The sequence below is a fragment of the Symphalangus syndactylus genome, chromosome 5 (genome assembly GCF_028878055.3).
Source record: "Symphalangus syndactylus isolate Jambi chromosome 5, NHGRI_mSymSyn1-v2.1_pri, whole genome shotgun sequence".
Lineage (NCBI taxonomy): Eukaryota > Metazoa > Chordata > Mammalia > Primates > Hylobatidae > Symphalangus > Symphalangus syndactylus.
The window spans coordinates 131,436,517-131,456,208 of record NC_072427.2 but is presented as its reverse complement, the minus strand read 5'-3'; the positions used below and the strand labels follow the sequence as shown (position 1 = coordinate 131,456,208).

At 38.1% G+C, this 19,692-nt stretch overlaps 1 protein-coding gene and 1 long non-coding RNA gene across 17 annotated transcripts in view; one reads left to right on the top strand and one right to left on the bottom strand.

Annotated features, from left to right (window-relative positions):
- The window catches only part of BCAT1 (branched chain amino acid transaminase 1), a 139,892-nt gene that overhangs the window by 7,030 nt on the left and 113,170 nt on the right, over positions 1–19,692 (bottom strand). For 7 of the 15 annotated variants that reach the window (XM_055280361.2, XM_063639612.1, XM_063639610.1 and 4 more), the window contains 3 exons: positions 18,755–18,840; positions 15,008–15,148; positions 11,804–11,878 (listed from right to left, as the gene is read on the bottom strand). In XM_055280361.2, coding sequence (XP_055136336.1) covers positions 11,804–11,878; positions 15,008–15,148; positions 18,755–18,840 — 302 coding nt within the window. Of the gene's footprint in view, positions 1–2,370; positions 2,600–3,491; positions 3,593–11,803; positions 11,879–15,007; positions 15,149–18,754; positions 18,841–19,692 lie in introns of those variants that run through there. The other 8 variants (XM_063639608.1, XM_055280360.2, XM_063639613.1 and 5 more) reach the window with 6 other exon arrangements.
- On the top strand, positions 1,663–18,802 carry LOC129483249 (uncharacterized). Of its 2 annotated transcripts, none has more exons than XR_008657994.2 (3): positions 1,663–1,862; positions 3,674–3,926; positions 18,721–18,802. It is a non-coding gene; the product is annotated as an uncharacterized lncRNA (long non-coding RNA). The 2 variants fall into 2 exon arrangements; XR_008657995.2 differs by having other exon boundaries at positions 3,674–3,833; positions 18,721–18,800.

Below are 19,692 nucleotides of genomic sequence, written 5' to 3'. Positions count from 1 at the left end.
AAAGCTAACAGTGCAGAAATAGCTTATAAACAAACTTAATACCACCAAGGTTACACAAAAGGTTCGCTTCTGCTTTGAACAACATTTTCACATTAAACATGTTCACATTAAAAACTGGATTAGAGAGAAAGAGAGGAAAAGAGGGACAACATATAAAACATAAGATAAAAGCATACATAGGGAGTTTTTAAACAACCAAATACCTGAAAAGAATTACAAATTTTACAATTATTGTGGAACTCAAATTCATAGCTGGTATAGGTCCTTTATCTATTTAGGTACGTGCCTTTTCATTGTCATTTCTCATTGAGTTAACTTGTTTAATGACTGTGACTTTTACTGTGAAAAAGTGATCCTCAAAGTGTATTCCCAGACCACTAGCATCAGCATCACCTGACAACAAGTTAAAAATGCAAATTCCCAGACCTCATCTCAGACTGCATCAGAATCTGGGGATGGGTTCCAGCAACCTGTGATTCAGCAAGCATCAAATGATTCTGATGTGCACTAAAGACTGTTTTATGTTCATAAAGAAAAATATGAAGTTGACAAGTCCCATGGATTTTAAGAGACTCTGCTCTCTAAATCAAAGTTGTTCATGCTATGTTAGCATTTTTCTTATTCCTTCAAAAGTTATGTAACTGTATCATAGTCAGAATTTGATTCTTTGCATCAGCAAATACTTTGGTTTAAAAGCAAGCCTGAATTTTAATATTTAAAATTAAATTAAATTAAAGAGATATTCCATACATCACAAATAGAAAGCTAGTTCTATATTCATTCATTCAATCAATCAGTCAGTCGTTCAACCAAAATGCCTGTGTTTATAATAAGCTCTCACTCTATGAGCAGTGACTGAAGGCCAATGTCATCATGCCAGGAGTTTTACAGGCCTATTACCTCATTTAATACTCATAGTAACTGTACACCGCAGGTGCCATTATCAATCCATTTTTGGATGAGAAAACTGAATATTAGGGAGACTGAATAACTTGCTCAAGTTTTCAGTTAACAAATGGAAGAGCCCAGACCCTAACCAAGGTCTCTCTCACAGCAAATTCCACGTTCTTGATCACCACCAAGACTGCTCTCCACATGTTCACCGAGCCTTGTGTATTGAGACTGACTTGGAACAGATCTTTCCAAGCCAGTGTATCAGGCCACTAAATCTGTCACTATGGGTTTGCCTAAATCACTCAGACTATGTCTATTTTCACATGAAATGGCTCTTCTAGTCCTAATTTAACTTTAGTTTAAATTAATATAAAACATCAGAATTTCTGAACTATAAACAATGTTAATGACCATCTAAAAGGTAGGAGATGACTCAAATAAGTGGGGTCTCGATTTTACTTCTTTACTTCAGAACAATCCTACTTTTATCCATTTTGTATACTGGGATTCCAGGAATGATCTCTTTTGAAGAAAGTTCTGCTGCATAAAAATCAAGTGTAAAGAGCAATGAATTTTAATCCAAGCTTCTCATCTTACATATAAGGACACTAGGGCTCTAGGTCACCCTTAATTTTGACAAGCCCAGTTCTCTGCCTCTGTCTGATGTTCTTTCTCCTATATCACAATGTACATGTGCTGTGTTTCTCTTAAAGACCTCAGAGAGCAGAATCAATCCAAGTGGTAAAAATAGTGGCAGCCAAGAATGGGTCTACCTGCCACCTGGTAGTTTACATGCAAAGGGGAATAAAGGAAGCCAAATGACTGTAAGTTTCTTGAATAATCCACACCAGAAAGCATTGCCTACAGACTGTAACTGCCCACTATTGACTCTGTTGCTTCATGATGAATGCTGGATGAAACATCTTCAAATTCTACCTGATGTATGTATGATGTCAACATGACTTAAGGTAAGGGCAAAATACGTGTTTTATTTTCCTTACTTGGATTCCCATTAATATATTAAACACTTTCGCAATTAATAACAGTGTATTGGCATTTTAGCAGATCTACAGAACTGTGATTCATGACTACTGTCACTTCATCTTGAATTTCATCAGTTAAAGTAAATTTGCTTTCAATTAGTTGTTTTAGTTTTATAAATGATCAAAAATCAATTTTGATTACAATGACAGTCATAGGCCACATATCACTCTGCGAACCTGCAAATATGCACTAAGCTTTACTCCTCTCATTCTGTAATTTATGCTTTTATGTAAAATCATAGCATTCTGAGAAGTGCCCAAGAAATGTGATATTACAGGTAATTCATAATGTCTAGAAGGAGGCATTTAGGAATCAAATTTTCCATTTGGCTGATGGATAATGCAATTTAATTTTTCAAGGGAAAATAATTCTAAGTAGAGATGGCAGATTTAAGCAGAAATAGAAATTATATTATTTCCTTAAGAGTAAGTAAGTATACACAGAGGGAGGGAAAAGGGAAAACATGTCTTCATGGACTAGGATGTCATTATACACTTGTCATTGTCATTACGAAACAACAGCGCAGGCTCACACCTTCAATGTTTGGTAGGGCGGCTGTAAGTCACACTTAGTTTTGTTCACTGGAATCAGAGATGGTGTCAAAGCAACTTGGCAAATCAGGTCGAGCCTGCGGGATAGTATTTTGAGACCATGTGGAAGACTTAATGAAATGTGCAGAATTTTAATCTTTTGCAAATTCCAGCAAGAACACTAAACTAAAACACGACTAATGACAAGTTCATTACCTCACATTCAAGGTACATAAGGCAGATAATTTCATATGGCCTTTGCTAAATGCCTTTAAATTCCTGGCAAAACAAAAGCACAACTGCGTGTCATGCAGTCACTCTATGCAACGCCAATAAAAACATAGTCAGTGCTGCCTACCAGGTAGCAATCTGTCATTCTTGCTCTAAACCCCATTGAAAGGCTGTGCAAAGCTTTGTAATCCTGTAACACGTGGAGGAGGATGTGCTGGAAACAGAAGGGGCTGGGAAGCTGGTGCAGGGACTGAGTCACACCAGGGCAGTCTGAAAACAAAGTTTGTATGCACATGGAGGACAGCTTAGGACATTGATAGGGAAGGGGGTGGAGCCGTTAACTTCTTATGTAACTAAGTCATGGAACTGCTTCATTGAAAACAAGAAAAATACAATAACCACTAATAGTCATTTGTGCTTAGAAAACTGTAGCCACTAGTGAGAACATAGATTTTTTTAATTCTATCTGGTGACCTGCAATCAACACAGATCCTGCCCCTACCTCATTCAAGCTGCCCCTTTCCCATGCTTCAGATGTCCATCTCTGGATCTTTGCAGTCACTGCTTCCCACTTTATGGAGCTTCAACAGCAGCAATGCTGGTTATTCACATGCTCCCCCTGATACTTAAAACCTAGGCTCTAGCTTTTATTTGATTATTTGTTGACAGTAGTGTCAACATGTATCTCATTTTGAAAGAAATCTAAATCAAGATCTCTTAAGAATTATTTCACATTCTTCAAGACCTTCCTCCCATCTCTTCTCGGAATGTGTTAATATACAAGAACAATACCTGTTTTGCTCTTTAGTATTTGTTTGGTGTTTCACTTGCCCATTCACTCCTTCAAGAAACATTACTGCGTATGCATTATATCCTAGGCTCTGTGCTGAACACTGGAGGTATAAAGAGAGTGAACAATTCAAACAGCCCTGGAGCAGAGACAAGTGCGTGACTAATTATAATGTAATTTAAAGGCCTTACGGGATCATCCCTAGCACTGTGAAACTGGAGGAAGAAGCAGCATTCAAGTGAGCGAATGTGTATTTGGACTGAGCGAAGGGAATATTCTTCAAGAGAGATTCAAAAGGCTCCTGAAGGAGAGGAGTCATAAAGGATAGCCAAGGCCTTATCCAGGTGAGCAATTTCTATAAGGTGCAGCAAAACCCGGAGGCATCAGAGAGCAGAACACAACTGCAGAACAGAGGACCCCAAGTGGCAGAGGCAAAGGTGAGTATGGTGGTGAGTAACTGGAACAGTAAGGAATTTAACAGTAGAGAAAAGAAACATGTCGACAACATGGCCAATGCTCTCCAAGTTTAAGTTTGGTTAAATATAAACACAGACGTGCTTTTCTTTGTTGCTTTAAAAGAAGAAAAAGGAAAAACGAAACTTTCATTTGAAAAATTCTTCTCTTAGGAGGTATTTATAGAGCAATCTAAGACCCAGGGAGCTATGTGGACAACTAGCTAAATGGGATGAATACTTAACCTCAGAGATTATTACTCATACGCAGAAGTACAGAAGTTGAAAAGTCAAATCTGTGGTTATGAGGGAATTTTTCCCCTGGGCCATATTGGCAAGAATCTGGAAGGTTTTTTTGGTGGCTGTTGTTGGCCTCTTCTTCAATTTATCGGAGTACTTTGTAGAAAACATGCATGCTCCCACGTAATGCCAAAAGTAATGAAATGTAAAACATGATGCAATTCTATGCTTTTTCCTTAATAATTACTGAAATTTATTTTTCTCGGAAAAACAGGCAATCTAGTAGCTTGGCTGACAGCCTCAATTTGCCATCTTGTTGGAGAGTAATTTTGAGACTTTAAGTTCCATGCACATAGGCATAAGATAACTGAGACGTGCTCTTCGATTCTGAAGGGATGGTCCTTTGTTACTAAACAATTTGTAGCACATTTGGTAGTTCTGGTTTGTGGTTAGTTCAGAACCACTGTTTCCACCTGTCCTGTGATTGCATGCCTTGTTTCTTTGTTCAGTATGAGGACCATTTAGTTTGCTGTGTTAACTACCATTATACTTTACTACCAACAGTGAAAAGAGAAATTACTCATTTCTTATTGGCCATAAGCACTAATTTATAGAGGGAGTATATAAAGTTAGGGAGAAAAGTTTTTTTCCCCCGTCTCCCATCCTCTGCTTAAATTATATATTTTACTTTTAAACTTTTTTACATGGTCTCACATTTACACTGAATATTTGTTTTGACTTTTTTTTTTTTCAGGTGGGGTCTCACTCTGTTGCCCAGGCTGGAGTGCAGTGGTGCCATCATGGCTAACTGCAACCTCAACCCCCCCTAGGCTCAAGGTATCTTCCCACTTCAGCCTGTAGCTGGGACTATAGACATGTGACACCATGCCCGATTAATTTGTTTGTTTTTTTGCATTTTTTGTAGAGGCAGGGATTTGCCATGTTACCAGGCTGATCTCAAACTCCTGGGCTCAAGCAATTCTCACGTCTCAGTCTCCCAAAATGTTGGGATTACAGGCATAAGCCACCATGCCTGGCCGCCTTCTTCATTTTTTTGCCCCCTTTTTCTTGAGTAAACCACCAGTACCTAGAATAGCCTCTGCATATGGCTTGCACTCAATATATACATTAAAGAGTTAATCAAGAACATTTACTTTAGTCACTAACATTCTGATATGATTTGAATTTGTGTCCCCACCCAAATCTCATGTGGAATTGTAATCCCCCATGTTGGAGGAAGGGCCTGGTGTCAGGTAATTGGATTATGGGAGCAAACCTTCCCTTGCTGTTCTCATGATAGTGAGTGAGTTCTAAGGAGATCTGCTGGTTTTAAAAAGTGAGTGGCACCTCCCACCCTCACTCTCCTCCTCCTGTTCCCACCATGCAATATGTACTGGCTTCCCCTTTGCCTTCCACCATGACTGTAAGTTTCCTGAGGCCTCCCCAGCCATGTCTCCTGTATGGCCTGCAGAACTGAGCGTCAAGAAAACCTCTTTTCTTTACAAACTACCCAGTCTCAGGTAGTTTGTTATAGCAATGTGAGAACACACTAATACACAACCATTTGGCTTCTATAATCTTAATTTAAAAATGCTCTTTCTGAGAACTTTGGTAATAGTTTCCCATCTTACCCCAAAATTGTGTGTTTGGGCTTCTCTTTCAGTCACTTTCAGGTTTGAATGCACATACTTTGTCACCATTTCAATTTTGATGAGTTGCATTTCTGCTTTTGCCTCCTAGAGTTTCCTTCTTCAGTGAAAGCTTCATGATTATGTCTGCCAAACACCTCCACTTAGATCTTTATTCCAATTGTAATTCAGTAGAGTTCAATTTTTCTCAGCCTAGTGACTACATTTTCTTTTTTTATTAATCCTTTACAGCCAAATCAAATAAGTTTACATTTGCTTCCTTCCTTCCTTCCTTCCTTCCTTCCTTCCTTCCTTCCTTCCTTCCTTCCTTCCTTCCTTCCTTCCTTCTTTCCCTCCCTCCCTCCTTCCTTTCAAGACAGGGTCTCTTTCTACAGTGAAGGCTGGAGTGGAGTGCTGTGGCACAATCATAGCTCACGGCAGCTTCACATTCCTGGCCTCAAGTGTTCCTCCTGCCTCAGCCTCCCGAGTAGCTGGAACTACAGGTGTGTGCCACCACACTTGCTAATTTTTTTGGTTGTTTTGTGGATACTGGGTCTTAATATGTTGCCTAGGCTGGTCTTGAAGTACTAGCCTCAAGTAATGTTCCTGCATCAGCCTCCCAAAATTTTGGGATTACAGGAATGAGCCATCATGCCCACCTAAATGTTCTTATTTCATAAAATCTCCAAGAGGTAACCCTGAAATCTTATTTGGTGTATTAACTGCTACAGAATGTACATTTTGTTTAAGAAAATACTGTACAATTTGTTCAAGAAAACTTTCCAAAAGGGTCTTTCTTTCTTATCACTATGGGCACACTTCTCTTAAAAATTTCTAAACTCCTAATTTTTAAAATTTTAATTAAGATAAAATACACACATATAATTTACCATCTTTACAATTTTTAAATGTTCAGTTTAATGGTAATAAATACATTTATATTCTTGTTTTGTTCCTTTATCCTCTCCTTCCTACTCCCCTTCTCGGCCTCTGGTAACCTCTAATCTACTCTCTGTCTTCATAGGATCTACTTTTTTAGCACCTGCATGAGAACATGTGATATTTGTCTTTCGGTCCCTGGCTTATTTCACTTAACAAAATGGCCTCCAGCTCCATACCTGTTGCTGCAAATGACAGGATTTCATTCTTTTTATGGCTGAATAGTACTCCATTGTGTGTGTGTGTGTGTGTGTGTGTGTGTGTGTGTGTATGCCACATTCTCTTTATCCATTCATCTGTTGATAGACATTTAGGTTAATTCCATATCTTGGCTATTGTGAATACTATTGCAATAAACATGGGAGTGCAGATATCTCTTTGATATACTAATTTTTTTTTTCTTTTGGATATATACCCAGTGGTAGAATTGCTGGATCACATGGAAGTTCTAGTACTACTTTTAGTTTTTGAGGACCCTCCATACTGTTCTCCATAGTGGCTGTACTATTTACATTTCAACCAACAATATATGACGGTTCCCTTTCTCCACAACCTCCCAGCATCTGTTATTGCCTGTTTTTTTTTTTTAATACAAGTCATTTTAACTGGGGCAAGTGGATTTTACTTTGTGGTTTTGCTTTGCATTTCTCTGATGATTAGTGATGTTGCGCATTTTTTCATGTACCTCCTGGCCATTTGTATGTCTTCTTTTGAGAAATGTCCATTCAGATCTTTTATCCATTTTTAATCAATTTTTTTTTCTATTGAGTTGTCTATTCAGGTCTCATGCCCACTTGAAAACCAGATTACTAGATTTTTCCTATACAGTTGTTTCAGCTCCTTATAGATTCTGGTTATTAATCCCTTGTCAGATAGATAGTTTGCAAATATTTTCACCCATTCTTTGGGTAGTCTATTCCCTTTGTTGATTGTTTTCTTTGCTGTGCAGAAGCTTTTCAGCTTGATATAATCCCAATTGCCTATTTTTGCTTTGATAGCCTATGCTTTTTCAGGTCTTACATAAGAAATCTTTGCTGGCCAGGGAGAGTGGCTCATGCTAGTAATCTCAGCACTTTGGGAGGCTGAGACGGGAGGATCCCTTGAGTTCAGGAGTTCGAGACCAGCCTGGGCAAGATGGTGAGACTCCATCTCTACAAAAAATTTAAAAATTAGTGGAATGTGGTGGCATGCACCTGTGGTTCTAGCTACATGGAAAGCCACGATGGGAGAATTGCTTGAGCCCAGGAGGTCAAGGCCACAATGAGCCAGGTTCATGCCACTACACCCCAGCCTGAGTGACAGAATGAGATCTTTGCTCAGACCAATGTCCTAAAGCATTTCCTTAATGTTTTCTTCAAGTAATTTCATAGTTTCAGGTCTAAGATTCAAGTCGTTAATACACTTTCATTTGATTTCTGTGTATAGTAAGAGAAGGGAATCTAGTTTCATTCTTCTGCATATAATTATCCAATTTTCCCAGCACCATTTATTGAAAAGACTGTCTTCCCCAATACAGTTCTTGTCAACTTTGTCAAAGATGAGTTGGTTGTAAACATGTGGACTTAGGTATCTTGGTTCTCTATTCTGCCCCATTGGTCTACTATGTCTATTTTTATATCAGTACTATGCTGTTTTGGTTATTATAGTTTTATAATACATTTTGAAGTAAGGTAGTGTGGTGATTCTAACTTTGTTCTTTTTGCTCAAGATTGCTTTGGCTATTTGGAGTCTTTTGTAGTTCCATATACATTTTAGGATTGTTTTTTCTATTTCTGTGAAGAAAGTTATCAGTATTTTAATAGGGATTGCACTGAATCTGTAAATTGCTTTGGGTAGTATTGTCATTTTAACAAAATTAATTCTTCCAATCCATGAATATGGAATATCTTTCCACTTTTGTGTGTTTTCTTCAATTTTTTAAATCATAGTTTTATACTTTTCCTTGTGTAGATCTCTCATGTCTTTGGTTAGATTGATTCCTAGGTATTTTATACTTTTTGTAGCTATTATAAATGGGATTGCTTTCTTGATTTCTTTTTCAGATTGTTCACTGTTAGCATACATAAATTCTACTGATTTTTGTATGTTGATTTTATATCCTGCAATTTTACTGAATTCATTTATCAGTTCTACAAGTTTTGGGGGGGAGTCTTTAGGTTTTTCTAGGTGTAAGATAATGTCATCTGCTAAGAAGGCTAATTTAACTTCTTCTTTTCCAATTTGGATGCCCTTTATTTTTCCTGCCTATTTGTCCTGGCCTCTAAACTCCTATTTGGAAAAAGGCTTTCATGTAATCTAGCCAGTTATGTATTTTTTGTTCTATTCATGTTCTTTATTTGAGCAAAACTGTAATAATTTATTATTTTCAGATTTACTCAGGCAACCTTAAAAAAATTAAAATGCCTAAGCCATCCATGCAGAAATTTTTATTAGCTACTCTTCAAATTACTTTTAAGTGTTGCTATGTATAAAGGTAGAAAACAACTCTGACTAAATTTTATTTCTTCCAATATTAAGATATTCCTTTACTTAGCTTACAGAAAATTCTCATAGAAAACCTTTGCTGGAGAGCAGAAGTATGGCAGCTCATTGATTAAAAAACCACAATCAAGGCCAGGTGCGTGGCTCATGCCTGTAATCTCAGCACTTTGGGAGGCCAAGGTGGGCAAATCACTTGAGGCTAGGAGTTTCGAGACCAGCCTGGCCAACATGGCGAAACCTCGACTCTACTAAAAATACAAAAATTAGCCAGGCATGATGGTGCATGCCTGTAATCCCAGCTACATGGGAGGTTGAGGCATGAGAATCACTTGAACCCAGGAGGCAGGGGTTGCAGTGAGCTGAGATTGCGCCACTGCACCCCAGCCTGAGCAACAGAGTAAGATTCTGTCTCAAAAAAACAAACAGAAACAAAAACACACAATCATTCTTTTTTTAATACTGTAAATTTGGCAGAAAACTTGCTGAGTAAGTCTCTTTTAAAATTGCCTTTTAAACTCTCTTTTAAGTTTTTATTTTTATTTTATTTCCATTTTTTTAGAGGAAGGTTCTCACTATGTTGCCTAGGCTAGTCTTGAACACCTGGCCTCAAGCGATCCTCCTGCCTAGGCCTCCCAAAGTGTTGGGATTATAGGTGTGAGCCACTGCACCCAGCCAGAAATGCCATTTTTATCACTACCCAAGGACCTCCATTGCTCTCTGGAGGCCTGTTGCATTCTCAGCCACCTTTAAGTTTCGCTTAGTTTCATGACTTAATGCCATCCGACATCACTCAAATGATCAAACTTTATTTTACTTTTCAATGTAAGTCTCAGGCCCTCTTGGATATTTTTGCTAATTGACAAGGATAGTAACTGCGTTCAACAAAATCTTCTAACTTGTGAAATGCTTGCAAATTACAGGACAATCTCTTTTCCGAGTAGCCCAGTGTTATCTGGTATTTAGCATGCCTGCTTAACTGCCTGATGAGACATTACTGTAGGTTGTTGCTCAGAAAAAAAATAGGCAAAACAAAGTTAGCAGTATGAAAAAATAGACGTGTATACTCTTTGATCCCAGAGATTTATCCTCAGGAAATAATCAAGGATGTACTGTTCATACTAGTGAAAACAAATTGCCAACAACGTAAATGTTCAATAATATAATTTTTTTAAAAAATTATGGTACATCAATGTAATGGAATTCAATTAAACTTTATAAATGGTGTTGGAGAAAAATACTTATTGATACAAAAAAGCAAAGCATTTATTCAGTGAAAAAACATGTAACAAAATTATGTACAATATGATCCCATTTTGTTATGAAAAAATAACTATCTAAAAGTATACTGGCGAAGAAAAAATAACTATCTAAAAGTAAATCTGAAAATAATAAATTATTACAATTTTGCTCAAATAAAGAACATGAATAGAACAAAAAATACATAACTGGCTAGATTACATGAAAGCCTTTTTCATGTAATTCGTGGCATGGTGGCTCACGGCTGTAATCCCAGCACTTTGAGAAGCCGAGGCGGGTAGACCACCTGAGGTCAAGAGTTCAAGACCAGCCTGGCCAATAGGGCAAAACCTCATCTCTACTAAAAATACAAAAATTAGCTGGGAATGGTGTCATGAGACCTGTAATCCCAGCTACTCGGGAGGCTGAGGCAGAAGAATCGCTTGAACCCGGGAGGTGGAGGTTGTAGTGAGCTGAGATCATGCCACTGTTCTCCAGCCTGGGTGACACAGCAAGACTTTGTCTCAAAAATAAATAAATAAATAAATACATACATACATAAATACATAAAGTATATAAATGCTTACAAAATATTGAAGGTTAAGACATCAAAAATTGGCAGGGCACAGTGGCTCACGCCTGTAATCCCAACACTTTAGGAGGCCAAGGCAGATGGATTACCTTAGGTCAGGAGTTCGAGACCAGCCTGGCCAACGTGGTGAAATCCCGTCTCTACTAAAAACACAAAAATTAGCTGGGCATGGTGGCGCACACCTATAATCCCAGCTACTCGGGAGGCTGAGGCAGGAAAATTGCTTGAACCCAGGAGGCAGAGGTTGCAGTGAGCCAAGATCGCGCCATTGTACTCCAGCCTGGGCAACAAGAGTGAAACCCCATCTCAAAAATAAAAAGACATCAAAAATTAACAGTGATTATATCTCAGTGTTGGAATCACATGCACTGTAATTTTCTTCCTGAAATTGCTTCTACTTTCAAATTTTTTCTTCCTTTTTTTTTCACAAAAGTTATGTTATGCTTCTCAATGAGATTTTTAAATGTTACCAAAAATTACATCTATTTTTTAATGTTAAGTAATGTGGAGTCCTGAACAATATTTTCTTTCTTTTTTTAAAACATACATCTTGTTTCCCATTTCTGCTTTGCTCATGCCCACACATTGTGTTGGGAATATCTCTCTTAAATTTAACTTATTGATCTCAAATTGTATTATTTACTTCTCTTCATTGAAATACAATTTAGTTGTAAGCTCTAACAGAAATAAGGTGACATGAAAAAAAAAAGAAAAGGAAAGGAAAGAAAAGAAAAGAAAATCTTTACCTGGATATCAGTTAATTTGCTCAAGATGCGGCTTGCCAGCTTAGGACCATTCTCCATAGTTGGAATGTGTATTGTCTACAAAAAAAGGGGAAATAAGATAATTTGAGGGTATTCATGTATATGGTGATAACAGATAAGACACTCGAGCAATTCTGCTATACTAAGGCAATTCCACTGAAGTTAAGGAACAGCACTAAAACCTACTGACTCTGAGCGCTAGCTGCTTATGCCAAAGACTTTCATATTCAAAATTTGAATAAAAACTAGCCAATGATAGGTTATACATTGCCTACCACTTAGTTTTAGGGCATAACTGGTTTGTATACCAGCCTTCAGAATCATTTGAAGAACCAAGGAGAAGCTACAGATACCTAAAATAGTGGCTAAACTTAAAGAACCCTACCTCTTCCAAGATTCTGAGACTCTGTAAGGATGAATGATTGTCTTCTACGTATTAACCCTCTGGCAGAAATGAGAACTCAAAGATATTTTGCCACAATTTAATGCAAGTCATTCTGGAAGCATACATTGAAGCAAGTCTATGACTTCATAAAAGGGGCTTCTATACCTATCTCTGGCCCAAGCTAAACTTCCAGGGGCCACTACCTCCACAATATTGGATAGCATGATTAAATGCATGGCTGAAAGAGATTTCATGCTTTTAATTTTTATCTGAGTCATGCCTACTCATGCCTTGCTGGCTTGCAGGTTTTGATAGTTTGATTTTAGGAGATAGTCTGTGCTCTTAAACACTTTTCATATTATACCCTTTAGTATAATAGGATAATTAGAGATACTTTTTGGCTGTAAATGCTTCCTAAGCCAGGATCATTAAAATTATGCTAAACTTTATAAGCTTCTTATTTCTAGAAGTGAAATAATAATTAAACTTAAAAAAAAATCTGGCCTAACGACAACTTCAGTGGATTGATCACATTACCTTGATGCATTATTATCAATGTAAGTATTGACATGAAACAGAATAATTCTTCTCCCATGAAACAGTCAATCTGTAGATGCAATTATGTCAAGAGCAATCCCTTAAAAAGCAAGTTCTAAAACCTCAACAAATGAAGCAGCCACTATTAAAGTCAGAGGAGTTGAGCAAAATTCCAGTCAGCTGTGGAAAAATAACTGTAAAGTAAAATTTGAAAACCAGTAGAATTTGCATTTACGTTTGACACTTGAACAACACGGGTTTGAACTACACAAGTTCACTTATACGTGGACTTTCTTCTGCCTCTGTCACTCTTAAAACAGCAAGACCAATCCCTCCTCCTCCTCCTCCTCCTCAGCCTACTCAACATGATGGACAATGAGGATGAAGACCTTTATGATGATCTACTTCCAAGCAATGAATAGTAAATATATTTTCCCTTCCCCATGATTTTCTTAACTTACTTGATTGTAAGAATACATACATAACATATATAACATGCAAAATATGCGCCAATCGACTGTTTTTGTTATTGATAAGGCTTCTGGTTAACAGTAGGCTACTAGTAGTTAAGTTTTTGGGGAGTCAAAAGTTATATGTGGGCAGGGCATGGTGATTCATGCCTGTAATGACAGCACTTTGGGAGGTCAAGGCAGGTGAATCACTTGAACTCAAGAGTTTGAGACCAGCCTGTGCAACATCTTGAAACCCCGTCTCTAAAAAAATACTAAAATTAGCTGGGTGTGGTGGTGCACACCTGTGGTCCCAGCTACTTGGGAGGCTGAGGTGGGAGGATCGCTTGAGCTTGGGAAGTGGAGGTTGCAGTGAGCCAAGATTGTGCCCCTGCACTTGAGCATGGGTGACAGAGAAAGACTCCGTCTCAAAAAAAACAAAAAAAAAAGTTATATGTGGATTTTTCAACTGCATGGGGGTTGACACCCCAATCCGTGTTGTTCAACGATCTGCTGTAATATGAATAACTTGAGCCAGTTCACATTATAAGAATAATACTTACATGCCTTTAAGTTATAAAGTTAGATGCCAATGTTAATCATAAGTATTGGAGCTTTGGGCTGGGCACGGTGGCTCACACCTGTAATCCCAGCACTTTGGGAGGCCGAGGGGGGTGGATCATGAGGTCAGGAGTTCAAGACCAGCCTGGCAAAGACGGTGAAACCCAGTCCCTACTAAAAAATACAAAAATTAGCTGGGGGTGGTGGTGGGTGCCTGTAATCCCAGCTACTTGAGAGGCTGAGGCAGGAGAATTGCTTGAACCTGGGAGGCAGAGTTTGCAGTGAGCCGAGATCGCACCACTGCACTCTAGCCTGGGTGACAGAGCAAGACTCTGCCTCAAAAAAAAAAAAAATAAAATAAAATAAGTATTGGAGCTTTGTTATAAAGTGAAAAGCAAAACAATTTGACAAGAAAACAAAAGTATGGCACATATAAAATCAGACTAATTTACTAAGAGGAGAACATTTCTTCCAACCAAATCCTCAAATTCCTTTTGTAAGATTTTAGTAAATCCACCAGGTTTGCCAATGAATAATTCTTGTAAAGTGGTCCACTTACTATTAATAATAACAGCATTAATAGTAAAAAATCAAGGAATTGACCATTCAAATGCATTTTCCATAACTATTTGCCATTCCTAATCCAGTAGTTTGGAAGTACTTCTGTTAACCAGAAACTGAAATGTAACTACCTATACAGCCTTCCTTAGTGCGCTGGTAGGAAGGAAGAGAGAAGAGTAGAAGACTATCAGCATAGCTCCAATCCTGACATGTAGGTAAGACAGATCTTACACGTGTCCAAGGACAAAACTAACTTCCCACCATGTTTAAGCTTACATGAAATCACTGGAAACATAGTAGATATATGCTAATACAGTTTCATCTGGATAAACTGTCCCAGTTTTTTTTTGTAATGCCAAGTTAAAACAACAACAACAATAAAAAAAACCTAGCATGGTGCAGTGGTGCACTCCTGTAATCCCAGCAACTCAGGAGGCTGAAGCAGAAGGATTGCTTGAGCCCAGGAGTTTGAGGCTGCAGCGAGCTATGATCACACCAGTGAATAACCACTGCACTCCAGCCTGGGCAACATAGCGAGACTCCATCTCTTTAAAATAAAGAAAAACAACAACAACAACAACAAAACTTTTGCATCTTGGGTCTGGGTCCAAATACAATTTTATTCATACACTTCAATTAAATGTAATTTAATGTGATTGGAAATGATAGGAAATGAGAAAATACTTGTCGTACCTCGCCTTTGTACAGTATATCAGAAACTGGGCAAACAACACAGGCTGTACCAGAGCCAAATATCTCTCTCACTCTGTTCCCCTCCAGGGCTGTTGTCAAGTCATCCATGGTGAGGTATCTCTCTGACACCTTAAATTCACCCTGCATGGAATATAAAAAATAACAAGTATATTTTAAAGGAAAAGGCGTGCAAAACAATTGCAATACTTATTGGTCTGCTTAACATTCTGATTGCACTTAGACAAGGTCATAATCGTCCTTCAAGGGAAACCTGGAAGGGGCACACCATCTTATTGGTGAACACACTGAGGTGTTAAGTAACCTACTTCAAGGTCACAGATTTATATATGAGATTATCAGAATATAAAATATAAGATGATCACCACAAGACACATGGTATACTTTAACATATGCCTTCTTATTTGTTAACTTGTATAAAGTCTCACAAAATTGATGCATCCCAAATGCTGCTTGATACGTGCTCCATGTTAACAGGCCGGGTGCGGTGGCTCATGCCTGTAATCTCTGCATTTGGGGAAGCTGAGGCAGGCAGATTACTCGAGGTCACGAGTTTGAGACCAGCCTGGCCAACCTGGTAAAAACCTGTCTCTACTAAAAATACAAAAATTAGCCAGGTGTGGTGGCGGGTGCCTGTAATCCCAGCTACTCAGGAGGCTGAGGCAGGAGAATCGCTTGAACCCAGGAGGCAGAGGTTGCAGTGAACCAAGATCACGTCACTGGACTCCAGCCTGGGTGACAGAGTGAGACTCTGTCTCAAAAAACAAAACAAAACGAAAAGATCAGTGTCTTAAACCCTACTTTACCATAAAGAACAATGTATTATATAATATTAATAATTATAGCTACCATTTATCAAGCACCTGTTATTATGCCAAGTTCTGTAATTTTAAGGGTGAGTACTATCATCCCCATTTTACAGATGAGGAAACTAAGGTTCAAGGAGGTTGAAGGGCATCTCCATGGCCACAAAGGAAGTAAATGAGAAACTCAATTTGAATCCAGGTCAGATCTGATTGGCTCCAAATTTGGTACTCTTTCTACCTTTGTCTTTTTTTTTTTTGAGACAGGGTCTTGCCCTGTCACCCAGGCTGGAATGCAGTGGCATAATCTTGGCTCACTGCAGCCTCGACCTCACAGGCCCAAGTGATCCTCCTGTCTCAGTCTCCTGAGCAACTGGGACTACAGGTGTGTGCTGCCATGCCCAACTATGTTTTATATTTTATATTTTATTTTGCAGAGATGGGGGTCTCCCTATGTTGCCCAGGCTGGGCTCATGTGATCCTCCCACCTCAGCCTCCCAAAGTGCTGGGATTATAGTTGTGAGCCACTGTGCACGGCTTACCTATATCTTTTATGGAATAAAGAACAGACTGAGTTCAAATATCTGAAATACTCATTATTTTTAAACATTGAATGTATATTTGGACTTTATTTGAGAAATTGTATTGCATGTATTTTTTTCCTAATATGACTAACAGTTGACTTTGTAGTGACAATTCTCTTCCTTTGCTTTCAGCATCACATTCGGTTGATTTTCATCATGGAATTAGTGGTATAACCTCATTGACTTCTGCCAAAGTGTTTGAATATATTCTTTGCTCAAGGATAGGAAATGGGAAAAAGAAAAATCTTGATCCTTTTAAGCTATTTGTTTAAAGTAACTGTTTAATTCTCGTTCTTTTACATCAGTGGTTCAAGTTCAAAGTTTGTCAACAAGTTATTTGAATAAAGGGCAACAAAAATAGAGAGGTTTAAAAAAATAAGATAAAAGTATTTTTTTAATTTATAAACCCACAAGAGATAAAAATGGAAATCAAAGCTCTTGGCAATTTTCAAAATATTTTGAACATATTCAAAATATTTGAATATTTAAAAGAAGAACTCATCATGCTGCAGGTAGATTTGGAAGGGCAGGAAAATACATCTACAATAGAAATATGGCCCTTTGAAAGTTTCCATTTCTCTCAGTCTACAATTGCAATTATGTTGTTCAAAGGTAAACAAACTGCAGAAAATCAGCCAAATTAATTGAAAACAAGCTGAGTTTTGTGTCCTGAAAAAGAAAAGAAAAGAAAAGAAAACTCTTTTGTAAATAAGCAGAATTGTTTTTACTCTGCTCACACTTACTTATCTTTGGACAATTTCCCCTATCTGGCAAGCAGTGGTGACCCCCTACATGCCTCTTGGCATTTCATGTCTCATGTTTTAAAATAGCTTTTAAAATAAATTACAGCTATGAAGTCAAGAAAAAATTTCCTCCTTAATAACCTATTTTTCATGCTAGCAAATCATTAGTGTAGGAAAGTATTTCCACTTGCAACTTGTCATCAAATCTTCTGTACTTGGTTGATATTTTTCTTTAATAAAACAAAAATTACTGAGCTTCAAAAATATCTTTCCAATTGCAAACATATTTAGGACAGGGCGAGCTGTTTGAAATTATACCAACAGTTTGTAAATGTCATGCCCAATGTGCCAGACAGCATGTAGCAGTTGGGTCTTGTCTACTTCAGGGTTTTGTAGAATTATTTATAGCACATTTCATCTATTTTCAGAGTCTTTTCCAGAGAAACCATGCTAGTATGCTCCTAGATAACGTGTGTGTTTCTAAACATTTGTCCTATTACTAGTAGTACTCTTTGACCACAGTAAGCTCAAAGCCTTTTCACGTTCTTTGGAGACCGTTTTAACACCTGGGTCAAAAGTTCCATCCAAGAACCTTTACCAGACACCCAATTCATTCAGTAATTTGTCTTGAATACGTTATGTCATTTCCAAAACCAAACCTTTTTAAATTTTATTTTATTTATTTATTTATTTTTAGAGACATGGTCTCACCCTGTATTCAGGCTGTAGTGCAGTGGCTTGATCAGAGCTCACTGCAACCTTGACCTCCTGATCTTATGCCATCCTCCCACCTCAGCCCCTCCAAGTAGCTGGGACTACAGGCATGTACCACCATGTTCAGCTAATTTTTTTTATTTTTTTGTAGATTCGGGGTCTCACTATGTTGCCCAGGCTGGTCTCCAATTCCTGGGCTCAAGTGATCCTCCTGCCTTGGCCTCCCAAAGTGCTAGAACTATACGCATGAACCACTGCACCCAGTCCACCAAATTGTTTAATATGCTTGCCTGTGTCACACGAATTTGAAAGCCTACTGAAAACAACTTTACATTTGCTTGCATGTTCTGATTTTAAAATAGGCAAGTATATGAATTTTGGAGAATGGGGGTAGGACAGAGAGAAAAAGAAGGCAGTCAAACCAATAATGTTATATTAGTAAACATTTATATGTCAGTGAAATTATTTCATTTCTATGACAAGCGTGGTTACACTGGTATAAATAAAGGAAAGGAAGACGTATCATTGCCATTTGGAAGCAACACAGACTTGGGAAGTTAAGGACTGGCTGGATGGAAGCACGCAAGTATGAACCGGACAAAAGTTGGTGGGAGATACCTGGTAGACTGAGACTACTACTAGAATACTTCTCCACTACGACATCTTGCTAAACTGGTTTGTCTCTGCCCTTGCTATCAACAATACTTATTTTAATAGTCTTGCCAAGAAAGCCCTTCTAGAAGAATACTTTTCATTCATGTTAGAATTTAAAGATTAGATAACATTGGCTGGAACCACAGGATAGTATTTCAACACTAGGCTGGGCTTATTTTGATTATTTTTTATTTCAGGCTTACAAAAGTTGTTCATATCAAAGGCACCCACCCACTGATGTGCCAGGTCCAGAATGCACTGCCTTGTCACTCCTGGAAGAATGATGCCATCTAGCGGAGGAGTTGCCAGTTCTTCTTCTGTCAATCAAAAATTGGTATATTTTCAAACTTTCAGTGCATTAGGTATGCCTTATTATCAATAGCCATTTTTTAAAAATAAACTATCACAATGTTGCTATTAACAAACATAAAGAAAATGTTACTGCTCTGCATGGTCAAATTTCACAAATCAGTTCACACTTCAGGTAGACCCTTCTTGAAAAAAAGAGAAAAGAAAAGAAAAGAAAGAAAGAGAGAAAGAAAGAATGAAAGAAAGGAAGGAAGGAAGGAAGGAAGGAAGGAAGGAAGGAAGGAAGGAAGGAAGGAAGGAAAACAAAGAAAGAGAAAGAAAGAAAGAAAGAAAGAAAGAAAGAAAGAAAGAAAGAAAGAAAGAAAGAAGAAGAAGGAAGGAAGGAAGGAAGGAAGGAAGGAAGGAAGGAAGGAAGGAAGGAAGGAAGGAAGGAACTTATCTAATCATCTTCAGTTTACCCTTAGCCGGTAAAATAATGAGATGGTTTTCCACCAACAAACAGTAAGAGTTATTGCATGGTCTTAAGAGGAACATTCTGAAGTGAAAATTTACCTTAGTAGATGAAAGGTGATTAGTAAATAGAATAATGTAGACAGGATCTTACTCAGAAAAATTGGTCATTACCAAACCTTCTAAGAATGCTATGGAGGAGGCTATCCCCAAGAAGTGTGTGTGCCTACTCAGGCTGCTCACTGCTTCCACGCTGCCATTGGAGAGTCTTTTTTTTTTTCTTTTTTGTTTTGAGACGGAGTTTTGCTCTTGTTACCCAGGCTGGAGTGCAGTGGTGGCATCTCAGCTCACTGCAACCTTTGCCTCCTGGGTTCAAGTGATTCTCCTGCCTCAACCTCCTGAGTAGCTGG